Source organism: Corylus avellana, chromosome ca3, assembly GCF_901000735.1.
Source record: "Corylus avellana chromosome ca3, CavTom2PMs-1.0".
In the NCBI taxonomy this organism is placed as follows: domain Eukaryota; kingdom Viridiplantae; phylum Streptophyta; class Magnoliopsida; order Fagales; family Betulaceae; genus Corylus; species Corylus avellana.
In genome coordinates this window covers 757,585-775,656 of record NC_081543.1, presented here as the reverse complement: position 1 = coordinate 775,656, position 18,072 = coordinate 757,585, and the positions used below count along the sequence as shown (strand labels likewise).

The 18,072-nt window shown below is 32.0% G+C and overlaps 2 protein-coding genes across 5 annotated transcripts; both read right to left on the bottom strand.

Moving 5' to 3' along the window:
• Positions 1-1,938: 1,938 nt before the first annotated feature.
• Positions 1,939-5,085, bottom strand: LOC132176645 (gamma carbonic anhydrase-like 2, mitochondrial). Its single transcript, XM_059588909.1, has 2 exons — positions 4,633-5,085; positions 1,939-2,528 (listed from the first exon to the last, which is right to left on the bottom strand). Exons 1-2 carry the CDS (start codon positions 4,994-4,996, stop codon positions 2,152-2,154), a joined length of 741 nt encoding a protein of 246 aa, XP_059444892.1. The 5' UTR covers positions 4,997-5,085; the 3' UTR covers positions 1,939-2,151.
• Positions 5,086-9,090: 4,005 nt separating this feature from the next.
• On the bottom strand, positions 9,091-12,402 carry LOC132175304 (MADS-box transcription factor 23-like). Of its 4 annotated transcripts, none has more exons than XM_059587195.1 (8): positions 12,152-12,401; positions 11,963-12,041; positions 11,319-11,380; positions 11,133-11,232; positions 10,829-10,870; positions 10,076-10,117; positions 9,902-9,972; positions 9,091-9,316 (listed from the first exon to the last, which is right to left on the bottom strand). In XM_059587195.1, exons 1-8 carry the CDS (start codon positions 12,331-12,333, stop codon positions 9,247-9,249), a joined length of 648 nt encoding a protein of 215 aa, XP_059443178.1. In that variant the 5' UTR covers positions 12,334-12,401; the 3' UTR covers positions 9,091-9,246. The 4 variants fall into 4 exon arrangements, 2 of the variants coding, with proteins under 2 accessions (XP_059443178.1, XP_059443179.1); XM_059587196.1 differs by having other exon boundaries at positions 9,092-9,311; positions 12,152-12,400; XR_009439414.1 differs by having other exon boundaries at positions 9,292-9,311; positions 10,076-10,112; positions 12,152-12,402.
• Positions 12,403-18,072: the final 5,670 nt, after the last annotated feature.

Below are 18,072 nucleotides of genomic sequence, written 5' to 3'. Positions count from 1 at the left end.
AATAATTAGGGTTATAATAATAATAAAAATATAAAAATATATTACTAATAGGCTAGCTATTGCCTTCTTCTGAATTGTCCTAAAAAAAATGTTGTTGTTTTTTTTTTTTTTTTTTTCATATAAAGAGGGTCGTTGAAAAGCGTTTAAAATATGATATAATTAAGTCATAAAATGCTTTTAAAAAGAAATCCAACAGCTAATAGGGAGAAAATATTTTAAAATTACATAATAATTATTTCCTTAGATTGTGGGTGGGGGAGGGATCTTAATGGTTCATCCATTTTCTCCACTAAAGACGCAAAGAACAATCTACCCACCTATGAGCAAATACCTAATTTTTGTCCTGTCTACTCCACCATATAGCCATAATTTAATTATGAAAAAAATTAAAAAAAAATATGAATATATGTACCACTTTGAAAATAAATGAGTAGAAGCTCAGCCGTTTGGCCCTTCAGATTTGCCAAGCCATCAAAATCAACTTGATTTATATCCCTTACAACAAAGTTCTCCCTTGAGATAATATTAATTAAATAATTAATTCAATCATTTCATATCAACTTGAATTTTTTAGATAATTGACAATTTAATATAATTAGATGAACATAGATATGAAATATAATACATTTTGCATGCGGGAAAAATAAAATGTAAAGACACAAAGTACAAACTAATTTATTTCCGCACTACTTTAGTTTGTTTTGGGTTTATTGTTGGGGAGCCCACCCCTTTTTCGTTTTTAGGATCGTCCCCTCTTTCTTCCTTTCAGATCAGGAGTGAAAATGATCATTCCCTATAACCCTTTTCTTTTTTCAATTAAAAAATAAAATAAAATCATCGTTAGCATTCACCTACCTCATTTTGATGGGATAAGGAGTTATATCGTAGAAAGTATTCATCAATACGACCAGTCTTCTGGTCGTATTGACTACTGCTTCTTCTCCTTCTTATTCTCTCTCACTCCAATCATATTTTGTAGATGGAAAAATGAATGGGGACCATTCAAAGCTATGAGATTTGGTACAAATAGCTCGTACATGACTATGTACTTTCGACACAATTATCATTTTGATTGATAAGAGTAACAAAAACTAGAGGCGTGGATGGAATCAATCTACTCCATTATAAATACATATGTATTTGTTGGATCTCTTCATCGATTAAATTAAATGTTTGAGTTAAGTGTTGTTAAAGGTAATATAGCCTTTACTATAAATTTTTTTATAGATTGACGTGATAATTTACGTGACATTTATCACATCAGTCACTAAAATGTAGATTGTCATGTGACAATTTATATAATATTTTATCACGTTTACAAATTGACATGTTAGTCCACGTAACACTTATCATGTCAACCACTAAAATGTAAGCTACAACGTGAGTTTGTAAGCTTGGTGATTCATCTCAAATTCAATAATGATTTTAAAAGTAACATCAACTTTAAGGAGATAAAATAAGGATAAAAATGGTACATAAAATTACTCAGATTATGAGAGTTTGTCCATTTTTAAATGCCTTGAGTTATTAATGTTTGTCTTAATTTGGAACCATCTTTTGAAAAATTGAAGTACCTCTTCTATATAATTTCTATCGGGTTTGAGTTAAAAGGTATTGATCTTTAATCTGACATTGCTCTTTACAAAATCGAAGAACTCTTCATTCCTAGTAAACTTTCAATCCAATCATTCCATCGACCCATTATCCATTTGAATTTTGGATTGATATCAATCCCGACATGTCAATTCAACTATTCATAAAAGAGTAATGTTACTCTTCACACCCATTTTACATTGACTGACGCGACATGTTTTAAATGAATTTTCATATTAACTACTTAAAAAAATAACAACAAAAAATTACTTAAAACATGATAAATCAGCCAGTGTGCAAAATGGATTTAACGAGTCGCATTATTGAAGAATGCCTTCAATCATATAATAGAAATTTCTTGACAACTGCCTTCAGTCATTACTGTAAGATATTTGGAGTGATACTTCCAAACAACTCTTTGAATAGCCAGCAAAACCAAATACACAGAAAAGGAACTCAAACTCTTGATTCACGTCTTGGACCTGCTTATTTTCCTTAACAGGGAAACTTCGAACTATCTGATACATAGAAGGGGGAAAAAAATGACAACGAGGATAATCAAATAGATATCCCCAAAGACTTCTTGAACTTCTCAACCTCCAAATACACTGTGGAGTATGGAAGGAACTCTGAGAAATGTTCCTTGCTCAGATCGTTAATCGCAACAGCAAGTTTAGGGATTTCTAAGGTCTCTTCATGGGTCAGAGTCCTGACAAACCTTGCTGGATTTCCTGCCCAAAGTTCACCAGTTGGTATTCTTCTCCCTGGGGGAACCACAGACCCAGCTTCAAGGATAGACTGGGTCTCCACCAAGGAACCTTCCATAAGAATGGAGTGCTGCCCAATAATGCACTCTGGTTCAACTGTGCACGACCGCAGGAGACTGTATGTGCCAACTGTCACAAATCTATCAATAGATGTCTCCGCAGGCAGGCCTGTTAAATAGAAAAGAGTTGGACACTGTATAAACTAACAAAGATATTTGGAAGTATGATAAGGAATTTACTATTAGCATTTCTTCAGAATACCAAGTCCAATTGGAAAATCAAAAACAAAAACTGCAGTACATATTAATACAAAAATTAGTAACAGGAAAACGATGACACATAAAACAGTCCATATTACCTGGCAAGTTTAACCACATCTCCTATTTTACACAAAGATGTTGTCTTTTCCCCCCTCCCTATCTACAAGCTATGAGCAAATAAACTTGTCACAGTGATTCCTATTAGGTAAAAATTCTAAGTCAGTAGAAAATGATATGGAGAATTAACTCAAAAGCCCAGCTGATAATAGCCAGAAAGCAAAGGAAAAGTAAGCCAATAAAAAAATTACAAACAAAAAAAAAAAGTGCTGCAAAATCTTTGATGTCAGAAAGAAGGGGGGGCAACACATAATTAGAGATCGAAGGAAATTGATAATGAGGGAAACAACATCAGGAGGTCAACGGAAGGTGCCAGCTAACCTGCTGGGTTAAGGTCTCTTGGGACATAGGATCAAATCACACTTTCATCAAGGCTGTGGTTGTTTATGATGGATTGCGTGAGGATTATTTCCTGCTCATAGATAATAATCTCACCAAAGCCAGCCTCAAACTTAAGAAAGTACATATACATACTTCCACAATTTGAACAGTTCACCTTTGGTAGATTAAAATTAAAAAAGCAGCCGTGGGTGCTGGGTTTGAAGGAAAGTGACAACTTAAGATAAAACAACAGGGTAGACAAAGGAGAACTCAAATAGTTTTGTGCTTGTTATGCGCATCAAGAACAACATTTGCGTCCCATCCATACTATATATGCAAATTTCTTTTGGTCTTTCAATAAGCTAAGGTTATCAGCCAAGCAAGAACAACACTTACTAATGTCCTAATCTATCCATGCGTGGAAAAGCATCCGAAGAATAATGTATATGATGTGCAGAATTTCATTACAAAAAAGAAAGAAAAACCAGAAAAAAGGTTTTTTTTTTTATAAAAAAAATCTCCATTCATGTCCCTCAAAATCAAGAAATTATGGTTATTACATAGGGATCATGAAGAAATTTCAATATTATATTTAGTTTGAGACAAATGTCTCGCATCTCCATCTGATTATGGTTCAAGCAACAAACCAAGCATGGCCACTAAGAAACTCCAAGACGCTAAGGGAAAGGAATGACAAAATAATTAGTGGATGGCTCAACAAAGTGTTCCCCTAATATGTTATACACAATACACATATCTTAATATATAACCAGCCATCCAGCAATCCCTAAAGCAAAAAAAGACCAATCTAATAATAACCATCTGCATCTTATAATTCAATATAAAGTTTCAGTCTTTCAACAAACACATATAAACCCTAACTCAATTGTCAGCAAGGTATAAAATCCTAAACCACATTGTACCTACAGCCATAACTCCTTAGCAAAATGCCGCAAAACTCAACAAATATATTCTTAACCTCAAAATTCAACAGAAAATCATACTTCTTTTTCTTTCTCTATCTATTCCTGGCGACCAATCATGAAATTAGACAAAAAGTTCAAAGCAAATTGCAATTTTCTTTTCTTTTCCATCCCATCAACGATGGACCATTTGCAATACAAAGTCCATGAACCTCTTCCAGTATAAAAGTTCCAGGCTTTCACAATCCATTATACAATCTCAAACTCAATTGTCAGCAAAGGCATGAAATTGTAAACCACATTGGCCTAAGTTCAGTTAATTCCATAAATATATGCCATGACCCGTTAACAAAAATGCCTTAAAAATGAAGAACTTTACACTCTTAACCTCAAAATTCAGCACAGCATATAAACCCTAACTCATTGTCAGTAATCATAAACCACATTGGACCTATCGCCTCGTTTCAGTTAATTCCACAAATCTATGCTATGATCCATTAACGAAGTACCGAAAAACTACAAGTTCACATTCTTAACCTCAAAATTCAACACAACACATAATCAAGAAGCACTTTTTTCCCTCAACACATCCTCAGCAACCAAATAGCGCGAATCATAACAATCTTTTTATAAAAGAGATTGAATTGGAACCTGTGGGTGAGGACCATGCGGCGTGGAGCACGCAGCGTTCCTGAACGTTGGAGCAGAACCCAACGCTGATCTTGTTGAGATCGCCGCGGAGGACCGAACCGGCCCAGACGGAGGCTCCGTCGTATACGGTGACCTGGCCGGCGAGCACCACGTTCGGGGCCACGTAGGCGTCCACGGCGATCTTCGGAAGCCACTGCCCCAGCGGTATGATCTTCCTCTGCCCTCTGTAGTCCCACCTCAAGCGATCCGCCGACTCCGTAATGGTCTTCGACGCTGCTTGGGTGGCCAGCGTGCGCTGGAGGACCGGGTTGAGGTGGGTGGAGCTCAGGGCCTTCCTCGAGATGCGAGCTAGAGCCGCTGCCATGGCTTCGGCTTTGATGGAGAGGAGCTGGTAATGGAGGAGGAGAGAGTGGAAACAGAGCGAGTGGGTGGAAGGTGGATGGGGAGTTGTATGCGTTTGGGCCGACAAGTGGGTTTTGTAGTTTGGGGGACTCTTTTTCTGTTCTTTGTATTGGAGTAATTGTTGATCGGCCCGATTTGAGCCTGTATGTCATGTTGGGCTTTGTGTTTTAAGGCCCATTTTGTTGACACTGGCATTTGGCCATGACTAATATTATGAAATTTTTTTTCTCCAAAAAAAAAAAAAAAAAAAACACTACGAAATTTTCCTAATTTACACGTTTTAAGTGATTTTTTTTTTTTTCCTTAAAAAAATTTGTTGACATAGAACGTCACTTAAAAACACATTATGTCAGCTAGTGATAAATGAGCGTGAAGAGTAGCATTACTCTTTTGTGGCCTTCGATTAAGAAGTCATTAAGTAAATTAACTTAACGAGAATCCACCACATAAATCCACTCTCTTGTGGCCTTCGATTTTGAATTATATTTATAATTATCTGAAGGAGATGAAAGATGTAGACAAAATGCATGTGTGCAAACAACAGTCCAAAAAAAGAAACTAAAATTGAGCATAATTTGTTCTCCTGTAAGGATAAAGTCTATACTTTCTATACCCCAAGTGCCCCACTAACTAAAAATCAGACATATCATGAAGCCAAGAGCAAGGCATTTCACCCTTGATTCACTCAGCAGGGCTTGCCCAATTTGCCTTATCGACTCTAGCTTTCCTTTTGCAGATTCCAATTCCTAGCAAAAAGATGATTGAAAAATACACTACTTATACTTATCCACTCGTACCACTTTAGTACTATTTCTTTAAATATCTTGGTCAAAAAATGAAACATGCGTGGAACTAAAGCTACTTAAAATACAATTGGATTTAATTAAGTTATCAGGCAAAAAAGCAATTTGGATCAAGTGATCTTTCTTTTTAGAGTACTAATACTATTTAGGGTTCGTTTGTTTGGGATTGCTATTCAAAAAGTGCGATTAAAAATACTGATTTGAAAACGTGATTTTTAAAAATGCAGTTAAAGCGTTTAACAAAATCGCAGTTTGACCTTTAAAATCGCAATTTAGTATTTAAAATTGTGCATTTTTAAAGAAAAACATCATTATCTACTATTTGAAAACACATATTTGGTTTAAGTGAAGCTATTAGAAGGCATATGATCATTCTTTTTAGAGTAATACTATTTACACAGCTACATGATTGTCGTATAACGGTAATAAAGTGGTAGTAAAAATTAGCTATTGATTTTTTTAAAGTACTAATCTAATTACTAATTTTCATTGCCACATTATTAAATTATATGACAGTCATATAATAATTTACTAAATAACATTATTTTATTTTTAAAGGAAATGCGATGGTTGAGGAAGACAGCAGAAACCATTTAAAGAGGAATATAATCTTTGCACAAGAACGAAAACAGTCATTTTGATTTTATTATTCTTTATCCCCCTATCATCCTGATGCATGCAAAAAAAATTTCAGTTCAGGATTCAGAAGGAACAAAATAAGGATTAGATCACCTAAAAAAAAGGATTAGATCATACTTTTACTACATATATTGATAGAATATCAATCTTTTTCCAAAAATTTAAGTGGATATTGTAAATAATTAATTAATTAAATTATTTAATTAATATTCCAGCCAAATGTGTGTCAACAAAAAAAAAATGAAAACATTTATAATTGATGATCAATTTATGACCAAGGAATATAAATCATAATTAAGCTCCTTGTTTTTTTTTTGGGCTTCAGAGAAGCATTATACACTTGTTCATGTGTTTATGGGGTGTGTTTTTTGTTTGTCTTTTTTCTTTTAAAAAAATATTATGATATAACATAAAGATAAAAACGGTTTTTAAGTTTTTAAAAGTGTTTTGTGATTTAATTTGTTTGTTAATATTACATTTATCTCGAAAACAAAATACAAACAAAAAGACCTAAACCGTTTGGATGTGGAATATTTAAGCAATAATATTGCATCTCTCGCATCATGATCAGTAAAAGCATAAGAACTTGTGGGAATATATCTTGAAGACTAGTGCAGACCCATACAGTTGAACCAATTAAGATATATCTATCTGCAATTGTATCTATCTGTTTGCGGATCTCAAAAGATATTTTTGAAAATGGACCACGTACAGCTCGTTTATTCTTATCCCAATACTTTTGAACTTTGTGGCCATTGCTATAAATAGACTCCAGATTTTTGTTACCATTAATTGTAAGCTACAAAACTGTAAAGAGCTAAAAATGGAGTTGAGTTATAAGCAAGAATGGTTCCCCAAAGGCAAGCCGATGGCAACTTTGTATCAAGCACCGAAGGCATCATCAGTATCTTTGCCACATTCAGTCATCATCAAACAAAACCCATCGGCTTCATCAACTGCTTCTGTAAGTTTATTTGAAGGTGTTGACAACCTCTACACCAGCTGCGATGTAAGCATTGATGCCAGGGCTGAGAGTTTTATCTCAAGCGTTCGAGCACGTTTTCAGGCTTGAAAGGCCTGAATATTGAACTTTAATTTATAGCATGTGTTTTGTATGTAGTGCACTAGTCCATCTCTCCTAGTATAGAAGTGAGAGTTCTTTAATTTTGATCAATACAATAATAAATTTGCTTTGTTTCTTTCATCTAATTAAATCAGTCCTTTTAAATTATATGTATATATATATATATGTTGCCATGTTGGCCTAACCTCAAGTCAAGCTTGGTGAAGTAGCATATATGCACCCCAAGTTGGTCAAATGAGTCTGCAATGAGCGGAATGGGGTATATATCGGCTAATTTCACATGTTGGAGATAAGTAGACTCGAACTGCTTATATCTTCTTTCCTATTGTTATTATGATTTTCTTATCTTTAAAAATGTAAAGATCACACTGATCGATCTTATAATCAAATGCCTTCTCCAATGGAATATGTAACGAAAAAGCCTAGAGGCTTTTGAGGAGTGTGTAACCCACCACCATGTTAATAAAGACCATAAAAAGAGAGATTGTTGTGACTTGTGATCACTTTTCTTGTGAGAATCTTTATTTCGTACTCGAAATTTGCTTTCACAAATAAACAACCGTGAAGAAAGCAAAAAGGATTCAGACATAAGAATCGACATGCATCAATGTAAAGTTCATGAGTTTGAATACTGAGATTTATGTTATTTACTTTTCAATTCAATTAAATTAATATTGTACGTGCTAGACTCATTTATTAAGAAAAACGTTAAAATATTAATTAAATAATCAAATCAATAATTTTTTATTAATTTAAAACTTTTGAAATAAGTGATAACTTTTAATTCTAATATTTCTTATGAAACATATGATTCAAGCACGTAATGGTGGAGGAGTCAGCATGATGTCACAGGCATCTACGGGGTTAGTAACAACTTTAATGACCAAGAAACCTAAAATATGTTGTCCGCAGGAAGATATATATGATAGAATTCATAATGAAAGAGAAATATAAATAAATTGCAGAAATAAAATAAATGAGAGACAGATTTTAATGTGGTTCGGTCAACGAATTACATCCACAGATAAAGCCCAAAGAGCTACATTAAGTTCTTATTGAATAATTTGTTTACAATACATAATGCTCTATTTATAAAGCTTATACATAAATATAATCTTAATCAAATTCTCTAATTTAAGGTGATCAAATCATAATCAAATCCCCTGGCTAATCTAATATTCATCAAATATCTAACTTTATGATCATTTAAATATACTCTAACAATATATATACATTTGAGGGCAAGGTCCATAGACCACATATACATATTTTTAAAAATTCAAAGGCATGCTAGCTTGAGCTGCTCTGATTATCAATCTTCAGAAAAGTAATTAATTAGGCTGTCCAAAAATATTCTTGACTTGCGCAACTTTTTAAAAGGTCTTCTTTTAGATGGAATCTTTCTTGGATAGACCAATCAATTTGGTTATATTTGCATGTACAAAGTCCTCTCTAGAAACTTTTGTTAAATCAGCAATTAACAAAAGCAAATTTAATCATTAAATTAACAACTTAATTAACAACTTCAAACACAAGTCATATATATACGAAGATAAAAAGGGAGAGAACACAAAACACCAAATTAAAAAAGAAAAAAAAAAAAGTTGTGAACGACTTATAATTAATTCGTCGCTGCTGAACAATTATATGATTACAATAACTATTATTGAAGTAATTGAAGATTCTTTAATATTGTAACTGGTGGGAGATCATCATCTGGTGCTTAATGGTTAAATCCATGCTGAAGAATCCTGCACTTCAAAATCATTGTACGTCGGGCAATCGAGAGGGTTAGAAAATGCAAAGTTGCAAGAGATCGACGAACTAATATTTGAAAAACTACTTAGAAAAAAAAAAAAAAAAAACAGCTTATGAAATTCATGACTTTCTTGGATTTCATAAACCTAAAGGAAAGGAGAATATTGTCATTACTCCTCGTATTTGGTTTAAGTACCTAGTAAAAGAAGAGTGTTGCTAATTAGGGTATTACAACATTTACTACAAGTTTTTTACAAATTAATTATGTGGCAATTATGTTACACTTATCATGCATGTTATGTCAGTTGTTTCTTGCCACTAAACAATTAAAAGTGATAATATGGATTGCTACACCAATTTGTAAATGGGTTCCAAGCATTTTTTTAACAATTAAATTTGATTGTTGGTGACATGACAAATGTCATATCAAACTAAAATTATTTATTCCAATTCCATGCTAAATCATTACATATTTATTTCAAAAACTTGAATAGATAGAAAAGTATAAATGTACCTATTCAATTAGGAAAAAAAAAACATGAATATTTCAGTATCTTAGCTTGAATAAATCAAAATGATTTACCTTGGGTATGCGTTGCACGCATTCACTCCCGAAATACTTGATCTTACGTAAGAATCATGCAGCTCATGCAACTTGACCACAAAGAAAACATGAATACGCGTCAGACTGTAATATCCAGTGAAAAAAGAACTTTGAATGGGTATAAGATAAGATAATGGTCTTTGAAAATCTCACTCTTTTCTGCAGACGAGAGTTTTCCTCTTGCAGGGCTCTGTGCTGCGTTTGAACAAGAACAGAAAAATTAAAAATAATCGGAAGAGGATTTGGAAGAGAGAGAGAGAGAGATGAAACAAGAGATTTAAGTAGTTTGGCCATAAAAATTTAAGCTCAAGTTGTGAAAAATACTTAAAAATTTCTTGTAAAACGACACAATAACATATCAGTCTATGGACAAGCGTCCCTTCACTTTTCAACAATCCCATATAGAACATGGGCTGGAGTCATATACTAAATATTTATATATAATACTTAAAAGAATTCCTTGAAATATCTATATATATATTTATATTTTATTTTATTATATATATACACAACTCAAGCCTCACTCTTCTTAAAAAAAAAAAATTAGTTTCTATTTTATAAATAATAATTTAACATAATATCAAACATGAGACCAGTTTAAACGGCCTGCCAAATTAAATCTACGGGGTAGGTAGGTTGTGACCCTTAACCAAAAACAAAAAGACTTTGACTGTTATGATGTGATAGACCATTTTGTTTTTCTCATAACACTGATTCAATTTCAAGTCGGGCCTAGCTTGTACGTCAAGGTTAATAATCAAGAACCACTTTAATAAAATCTTAGGATCAAGATTCCTAGAGATGAGGTTAATTATTCCTTTCTGTCCTTTTTTTTATTTATGAAGTTTCACGGCCAAAAACAGCGCACTGCTTCCAAATTAATTCATTGCTATACATATATCTCACCTTCCTTTTCATCAAATTGCTGTGCTCGGAAATGATGCGTCTCTGTTGATTAAAAAAAAAAAAAAATTAGTCTCAAACAAATAATAATCCAGTTAATTAATATTATGCATGGTGGATATATATATATATATATATAGAGAGAGAGAGAGAGAGAGAGAGAGAGAGAGAAAGTTTTTTCCACAGATTACATGGTCGATCGAGTTATGTTAATTCATTAAGTTATAATTTCTTCTTCTTCTTTTTTTTTCAATCCATAAATGACTTGTTTTTGGTAAGAGACTAATTAACACTAAGAATAATTTACCTTTTTAGAACGGATGCGTTCAACCCCAATCTTTATCTGTCGCTCAACCTGTTTCAACTCCTTCATGCCCAACATTGATATATCTTCTCCAGCCAAGTGCCTTAAAATAATAAACCATATGCATATATAAGAGTAAGTTGATGATTTTTATGGGTGTGACGAATAATAGGCAATATATATACATACTTGAGTCTTGTCTCCAATATGTCTATCGATCTCTTGAGCTCCTCAATTTCAGTCCTCCAAAACTGTTATTGGTAGAAAATTGCAAACAGCTAGCTATAAGGATCAAATGGTTGAACTCGATCGATCCACAAATACAAAACTCGAAACTAATATTTAAAGTTGAAACCATCAGCTTAATTCTTGAGGGTTTATTTGTGAACATTTGTGCAGCATGCATGATTTACATATGTTTTCAAAAGAACATATTTCAATGAAGAAAAGAGAAAGCTAGAGATAGACTAATTATGTCAATTAATAAAGAAGATCTCCATCATCACCAGTGATTTTATTTTGGAAATGGGTAATTTATTCGTGTATTATTTTCTTACCATTATGTCCACACGATAATCCCTTTTTTGGCCTTTTTCTTAGGGGAAAAATGAACAGGAAGAGCATGGTATATATATATATATATATATTGGTACGTAGTCTTAGTCGATCACTGTATTTAAGTTCGAGATTAACTGTGACATAACTCTAACATCTCCACTTTCATTCAATCACCTGGAGAAATTTTTCTACTTTTGGTGTTTCCAAAGAATTTACTCTTTCAACCACAAACAGAAACATATAAATTATAATAAGAAGCCCCAGATAATAAATACCTCCATTGATCTAGAGCGTTGGTCACTTGATTGAGGTAATCCTCTTTCATCGCGAAACCTCCCAATGGTTCTGTGCATGCTGCATATATATCACAAATACAAAATAATTAAAACTTTTTTTACATACAATATATATATATATATATAGACACAGAGAGAGAGAGAGAGAGAGAGAGAGAGAGGACTAACTCATGGCTAGCAAACTGATAAGCCTTTCCAGAGGGAGAGAAGATGAGGAGTGCAACTTCAGCATCGCATAAGATGGACAATTCAAGAGCCTTCTTCAAAAGGCCATTTCTCCTCTTTGAGAAGGTCACCTGCCTACTTGTTGGGTTCTCTATTCTCTTCAGCTCTACTTTGCCTCTCCCCATTTCTTTAACCCCAAACAACCTAAAGTATACCTTAGGGAAAACCTTTTAATAGTATACCATATGCCATATGGTAAGCTAACCAAGACACGCGCGGGCACACACAATGCTTTATTATATATATATAATGCTTAATTCCATCTCACAAAAGAAGATTTTAGTGTCGGTATGGTTTAGCGGTTTTAAATCGTGTAGTTTGAAAAAAATAATGATTTTAAAATCTAGTTAATGAAAATATGATTTTTAAAAATGAAGTTAAGCATTTAATTAAATTGTTATTTAACCTTTAAAATTGTGATTCAATCTTTAAAATTGTGCATTTTAAAGATCTCACTTCATTGCTTGTAATTTGAAAATGTGAAAACACTAGAAGTAGGAATAAGTGATCATGGATTCTAATCCAATTACACTATTCTTTTTTCTCCGTGTGCCGTCCAACTTAATATCATGAATATTCAATTTTTCATAGAAGCTTCGAGGCTTTCCTAGGTAGCCACTATATATGTAGAATCTTCGAGGCTTTCAAAATAGGTTGGATTTTCACATTTATTAAATGAACCATTATATATGTAGAACTTACACGTGAGTCTTATTGGTTAATTTGAAAAAAAAAATATATATATATATATATATATATATATATAAGACAAATAAAAAATATACATATATATAGCGCAGGTCTCTTTCGTGTGTATGTAAATGAATATGCTTACATATATGCCCGTGCACGCAAAATGTGTAAACTTTTCTACTTAATAATCGAGTATGAGGCAAAATGAATGAAAATTTAGGAGATCGATTGGTCTATATAATTGTGTGGCGCGAATGACGCTGGTGTGACACGACAGCACTATCAAATCTCCTTTTGACATGATCACATTCTTTCATTATTATTTGGAAGACCTCTTACAATTTAATTCTATTTGGATATGAATCTTCCGCATGCCCCGATCATTTCCATGGTTTAAAAGTTTACATTTTTTTTTTTTTTTTTTTATTTGGGTTGGGGGGGTTGGTTTATGATGATGAAATGACAAAGTTTTTCTTCAAAATGGGTTGGAGGAATTTTATTCAACCTAGTCTATAAAAGTGATATATATCCCTTAAACATGTGAGATGCACATGTTTTTTTAATAGCAGAGACAAAGCTGAAATAAATTTTATTAAAAACTCATGTACATCTCACATATTATTAAATAAATGGATACATGTCACTTTTATAGACTAGGTTTAAAGAAAATTCCTCTAACCCAGTTTGAAGGAAAACTTTATCCATGCTGAAATATGCCTTGATTGATTGAATTTGGTTATTTCATGCCGTCTCTCTTATGTTCCTTAAAAAATTATGGAACTTTTTTTTTTTTTTGTTTACATGTCCGCACAAGAGAGAGGGGGGGATTCGAACTAGTGACCTCCGCTTCATTAGGTGTGGTCCCAGCCAATTGAGCTATTGCTTTGGGACAAAATAATGTGACTTTTAACATCACTATTTGATCAAAATTTAATAGTGATTAATCACAAGTTCAATTGTGATTTTAAAAATCACATCATTTTTAGAGAAATACAAGAAAAACTTGTAGCATTACTCTTTTATGCATCTTTCGACTCAAAAACGCAATTTTGCCATTATGCTCCCATAGCCGGGGCGGAATTATGTTAAGCCCCAAAATCTCAATGCGCATCTTTTTTTTTTTTTTTTTTAATTATTTCTATAATTTTCTTAAAATTAAAATCTTACCTTTCAAAGTATTTTCTTTTTAGTTTAGTTCACTCATACCTCAAATTTTAGTAATTCCGGCCGCCCCTGCCGACACCATGCTCCTTACCTTCCACTAGGGCTGCTTGGATGCAACTCGTTCCTTCTTCAACAAGTCTCTGATCATTACTAATTTTTTCTTCTATGATATATATTAACTCACCAACTATTCTAACAAATTTAGTTTATAAAAAGTACTAAACTTAACCATTTAATTAGTAAATACCAAAAAAAAAAAAACAAAAAAAAAGCGGTCAAATGAATAATTATATTTAAAGTAAATTATGTTCATATTTTATGGGATTTGAAGCATGCAGTTTCATTGACGTATTCGAGTTTCTAGTTTTCTAAGTAATTATTTTACTAAATCATTTCTTATTCCCTGTTAATTAACAAATATTAATTGCATGATAATTATGAGATATCATGTAGAATGATTTGAGAATAAAATCCACCATAGGTCCTACTATACTTTTATCTTTTTCATAATTATATGGATAACAATTATCCCATATCTCCCATAAAGAGGGATATGCATCCCAAGATGTATACTCCAAGTCTCCGGCTCAGAGTTTCTGTCTCCCACCACATGAACCCTAATTTCTTACCTTCTCTTCATTCCAAATATTATGATAATTTAAGTATCAAAGTGTTTTTGGCTGTGTTTGGCAATGGAATGAAAAAAAATGAGTGAAACGGTACTGTAGCAGATTTGATTGATATGAAAAAAAAAAAAAATAAGAATGTTTTGTATAAAAAATATATATATATATATATATATATATATTTTGTAGTAATTTTTTTATTTAAATAGTAATAAAAAATAATTAATGTGATGTAAAAAATAAAAATATTAAAGTTAATTTTGAAAAAAAAAAAAAAATGATTTTCTGTCTAGACCGCCCTTTGTCAAACACAGCCTCTAATTCTAGAAGAGATCGCTCCCTTAATAATTTTTTTTTATTATTTTGTAAGTAGTTTATCACCGGTCTTGTCATACCAAAAACTATTCCAACAAGATTTAATCATGTGAGAAGTCGACACGCAAAGATTAAGAACAGTGAAAGAGTTAATCTAAGATCCTAGGAGAGATCGACACGTGTTTCGCGGATTTGATTGGTCAGCTATCTTATTAAATCGAGAGTGGATGTGCATTGGCTGAAAAAATCAAAAGTTTGTGAATATCATGATGTTCTTCTTGAAGGTTCTGTTCAGCTTTTTGAGAAAATAAAAAGTCCCCACCCCCCCTCCATCGTGGGGACATGATAACGCAACGTAAGAGCCATACCTCCAGGTGGCCCACCATTCTATGATGAATTCAACCTCGGACATCGAACCCTATCTTCCCTTCTCGTAAATCATTGTTAAGTATTTGAAATAAAATTAGGGTTAAATATCTTTCCTCTTATACGATTTAACTATTTTATTTTTTGTCTTGTTAGTTTCAATTTGTATCATAAATGATATTTGATTAATGGCAAAAAAGAGAAATTATACCTTCATCTAAATTTTATTCAAAATTTGATAAAAAATTACATCAGTATTATTAAAAAATTGACACGTGTCTATATATTAATTTAAAATTTAAAATTATAAAAAATTTTAAAATTTTAAAAAACAAAACAACTGGGGTTTGCCAAGCCACCCCCAAGGATGAAAGGGACGGTACCACGAGCCATATTTCCCCACTTTAATTTATAATTTTTTAATTTTTTAAAATTTTTAAATTTAAATTTTATATTTTTAATTAATATATGGATACGTGTCAATTTTTTAACGGTGCTGACGTGGCTTTCCGTCAAGTTTTGGACGGAATTTAGACGGAAGTATTATCTTCGTTTTTTGCCATTACCCAAATTCTATTTGTGATACAAATTAAAACCGAAGGAGAAAAAAATAAAATTGTTAAACCACATGGGGCTAAAATGTATTTAACTCATAAAATTATTTAAAGGTTAAGTCGATGATAAATTAATTATTTAATTAATATTTCACTACTCTTTGCATTTTAATTATGAATTTAATAATTTAAAGCTTCAAATATTATTCTATACGATATAATTAATTTGTTCCTATCATAAGGTCACTTCACGAACAATAAAGTTAAGCTCAAAAGCAACGAGTATTTATGAATAGAATATGTAGGAACATATAAATTCTATGGTCTAGAGGCTTCCTTTTTGTATCACTTCATCACAAAGTCTCTTTTGTGTCTTTAGTTCTTTTTAAAATCCCTATTGAGGTTGAAATGCCCATTGTCACAATTCAAGAAAAATGTAGTCACATTAATTTGCACTGTACTAAAAAAACTTTAGTCCAAGTTATAATTAGATTTTTCTTTTTTCTTTTTTGTAGTGGCTTATATAGTTCAGCCTTGTAAATTAAAAAATCAATGTGACTTAGCATTCATGCAATATCTTCATGATCTTGTGAAACAACTTAAATTGAGTTAGAAAGCTTAAAAAGCTATTTATTTGGTAAAAAAAAAAAGTATTTATTTGACTTGTTTAAAACGCACTTTTAGAAAAATATTAAAATTAAAAGCTACTTTTGACTTTAAAAGTTCTACTTTTTTAAACGCAATCTCAAATATGTTCTAAAAACTCAAGGAACTTGAAAGGTGTTCCTTATGGCAATCAATATTGCTCATTTATATTTGTAAAATTTTTATGAAACTTAAAAAGAACTCAATTATTTTGAATGTAAACTTATTTTTTTTTAATAAATAATGTTATACTTACTTCCACTTATTTACAATTACACCCATTCTTCCACATCCGTAGGTGGTTTTAAAACTACCATTAGATTAAAATTCATATAAGATGGATCTTTATTGAATTAATCTAATTGTGGGTTTAAAAATCACCTATGAATGTGAAAAAATTAAGTGTAACCAAGTGAGAATAAATGAAACATTATTTTTTTTAATACTCGACAATCAACACATTTCAAAAGGCTGTAAAAGGGTTATAGCTTATAAACGAGTGGTTGTAAAATCGAGATCATAGACGAGTCATAGGTCTAGCACTATCTTATTTTATTTTATTTATTTTTTGGGGTTCTATTCAAATTACAGTACAACCAAGAAGCCTCCTTTTATTGAAAGGCTCATCCTTTTCGAATCAAAAGGCTATCACTTCTAGTGTAGGGCCTATAAAAAGCCCAAGACCCAAAGGAAAGGCAATGCTAACAGACTTTTTTGAAAAAAATCTGTCGCTATATACAATTTAAAGTTGGGTCCATTGATGTCCACGATAATAATCCCTTTTTTTTGGGGGTAGATTTTAAGGTAAAAATAATAGAAAGAGCATGGTACATACGTAATTTCAATTTTGGTCTGAAAAGATATCGATGTTAAAATATAATTAATAAAAATGTAATTTTTAAAAACGCAATTAAGTGTATATAATCGTACATTTTTTTCATGCTGTTTAAACATGACACTAGTATATAATTAACACTTTTTCTCATGCACATTACGTATAAATTATATATCTAATAAAAAGAATAATATCACAGAAAATAATGCTGAAATAGAGAAAGATGGTAGAAGACAGAAGCGATGGATCAATTTACATGGCTGGCAAACTGGTAAGCCTTTCCAGAGGGAGAAGAAGAGGATTGAAACTGATCGAGCATCACATAAGATGGACAACTTAAGGCCCATCTTCAAAAGCCCATTTACCTGGCTTAAAAGTTCCTCTTGTTTTTTAGAATAGAGACCGTCCGCACATCATCCACATCCAAGACCCAAAGGCTTTTTTATTTTTTATTTTTGGTTTAATAAGATCATAGTTGACTTGTTCCTTGGTCACAAATTCATCTTCATTCAGTTACGGTGGAAGCCTTTGGGTTTTTTATTCCTTGGTATCATAAAAAGTAACATCCATTCTTCTCTCTGCACCTTCATTAACATTAACAGAAGGAAAACCAAAAGCAGGGACAAACAATTTTATTTTAGTTTTAGTTCGATATTGTAGCAAAAA

Coding starts and splice junctions, on each gene's coding strand:
- LOC132176645 (XM_059588909.1), bottom strand. CDS start 4,996: ATGGCAGCGGCTCTAGCTCGCATCTCGAGGAAGGCCCTGAGCTCCACC. Junction 2,529..4,632: donor CGCATGGTCCTCACCCACAG/GTTCCAATTCAA, acceptor TCTATTTAACAG/GCCTGCCTGCGGAGACATCT.
- LOC132175304 (XM_059587195.1), bottom strand. CDS start 12,333: ATGGGGAGAGGCAAAGTAGAGCTGAAGAGAATAGAGAACCCAACAAGT. Junction 11,233..11,318: donor ATATTGGAGACAAGACTCAA/GTATGTATATAT, acceptor TATTATTTTAAG/GCACTTGGCTGGAGAAGATA. Junction 10,118..10,828: donor GCAATTTGATGAAAAGGAAG/GTGAGATATATG, acceptor GTTCAAACGCAG/CACAGAGCCCTGCAAGAGGA.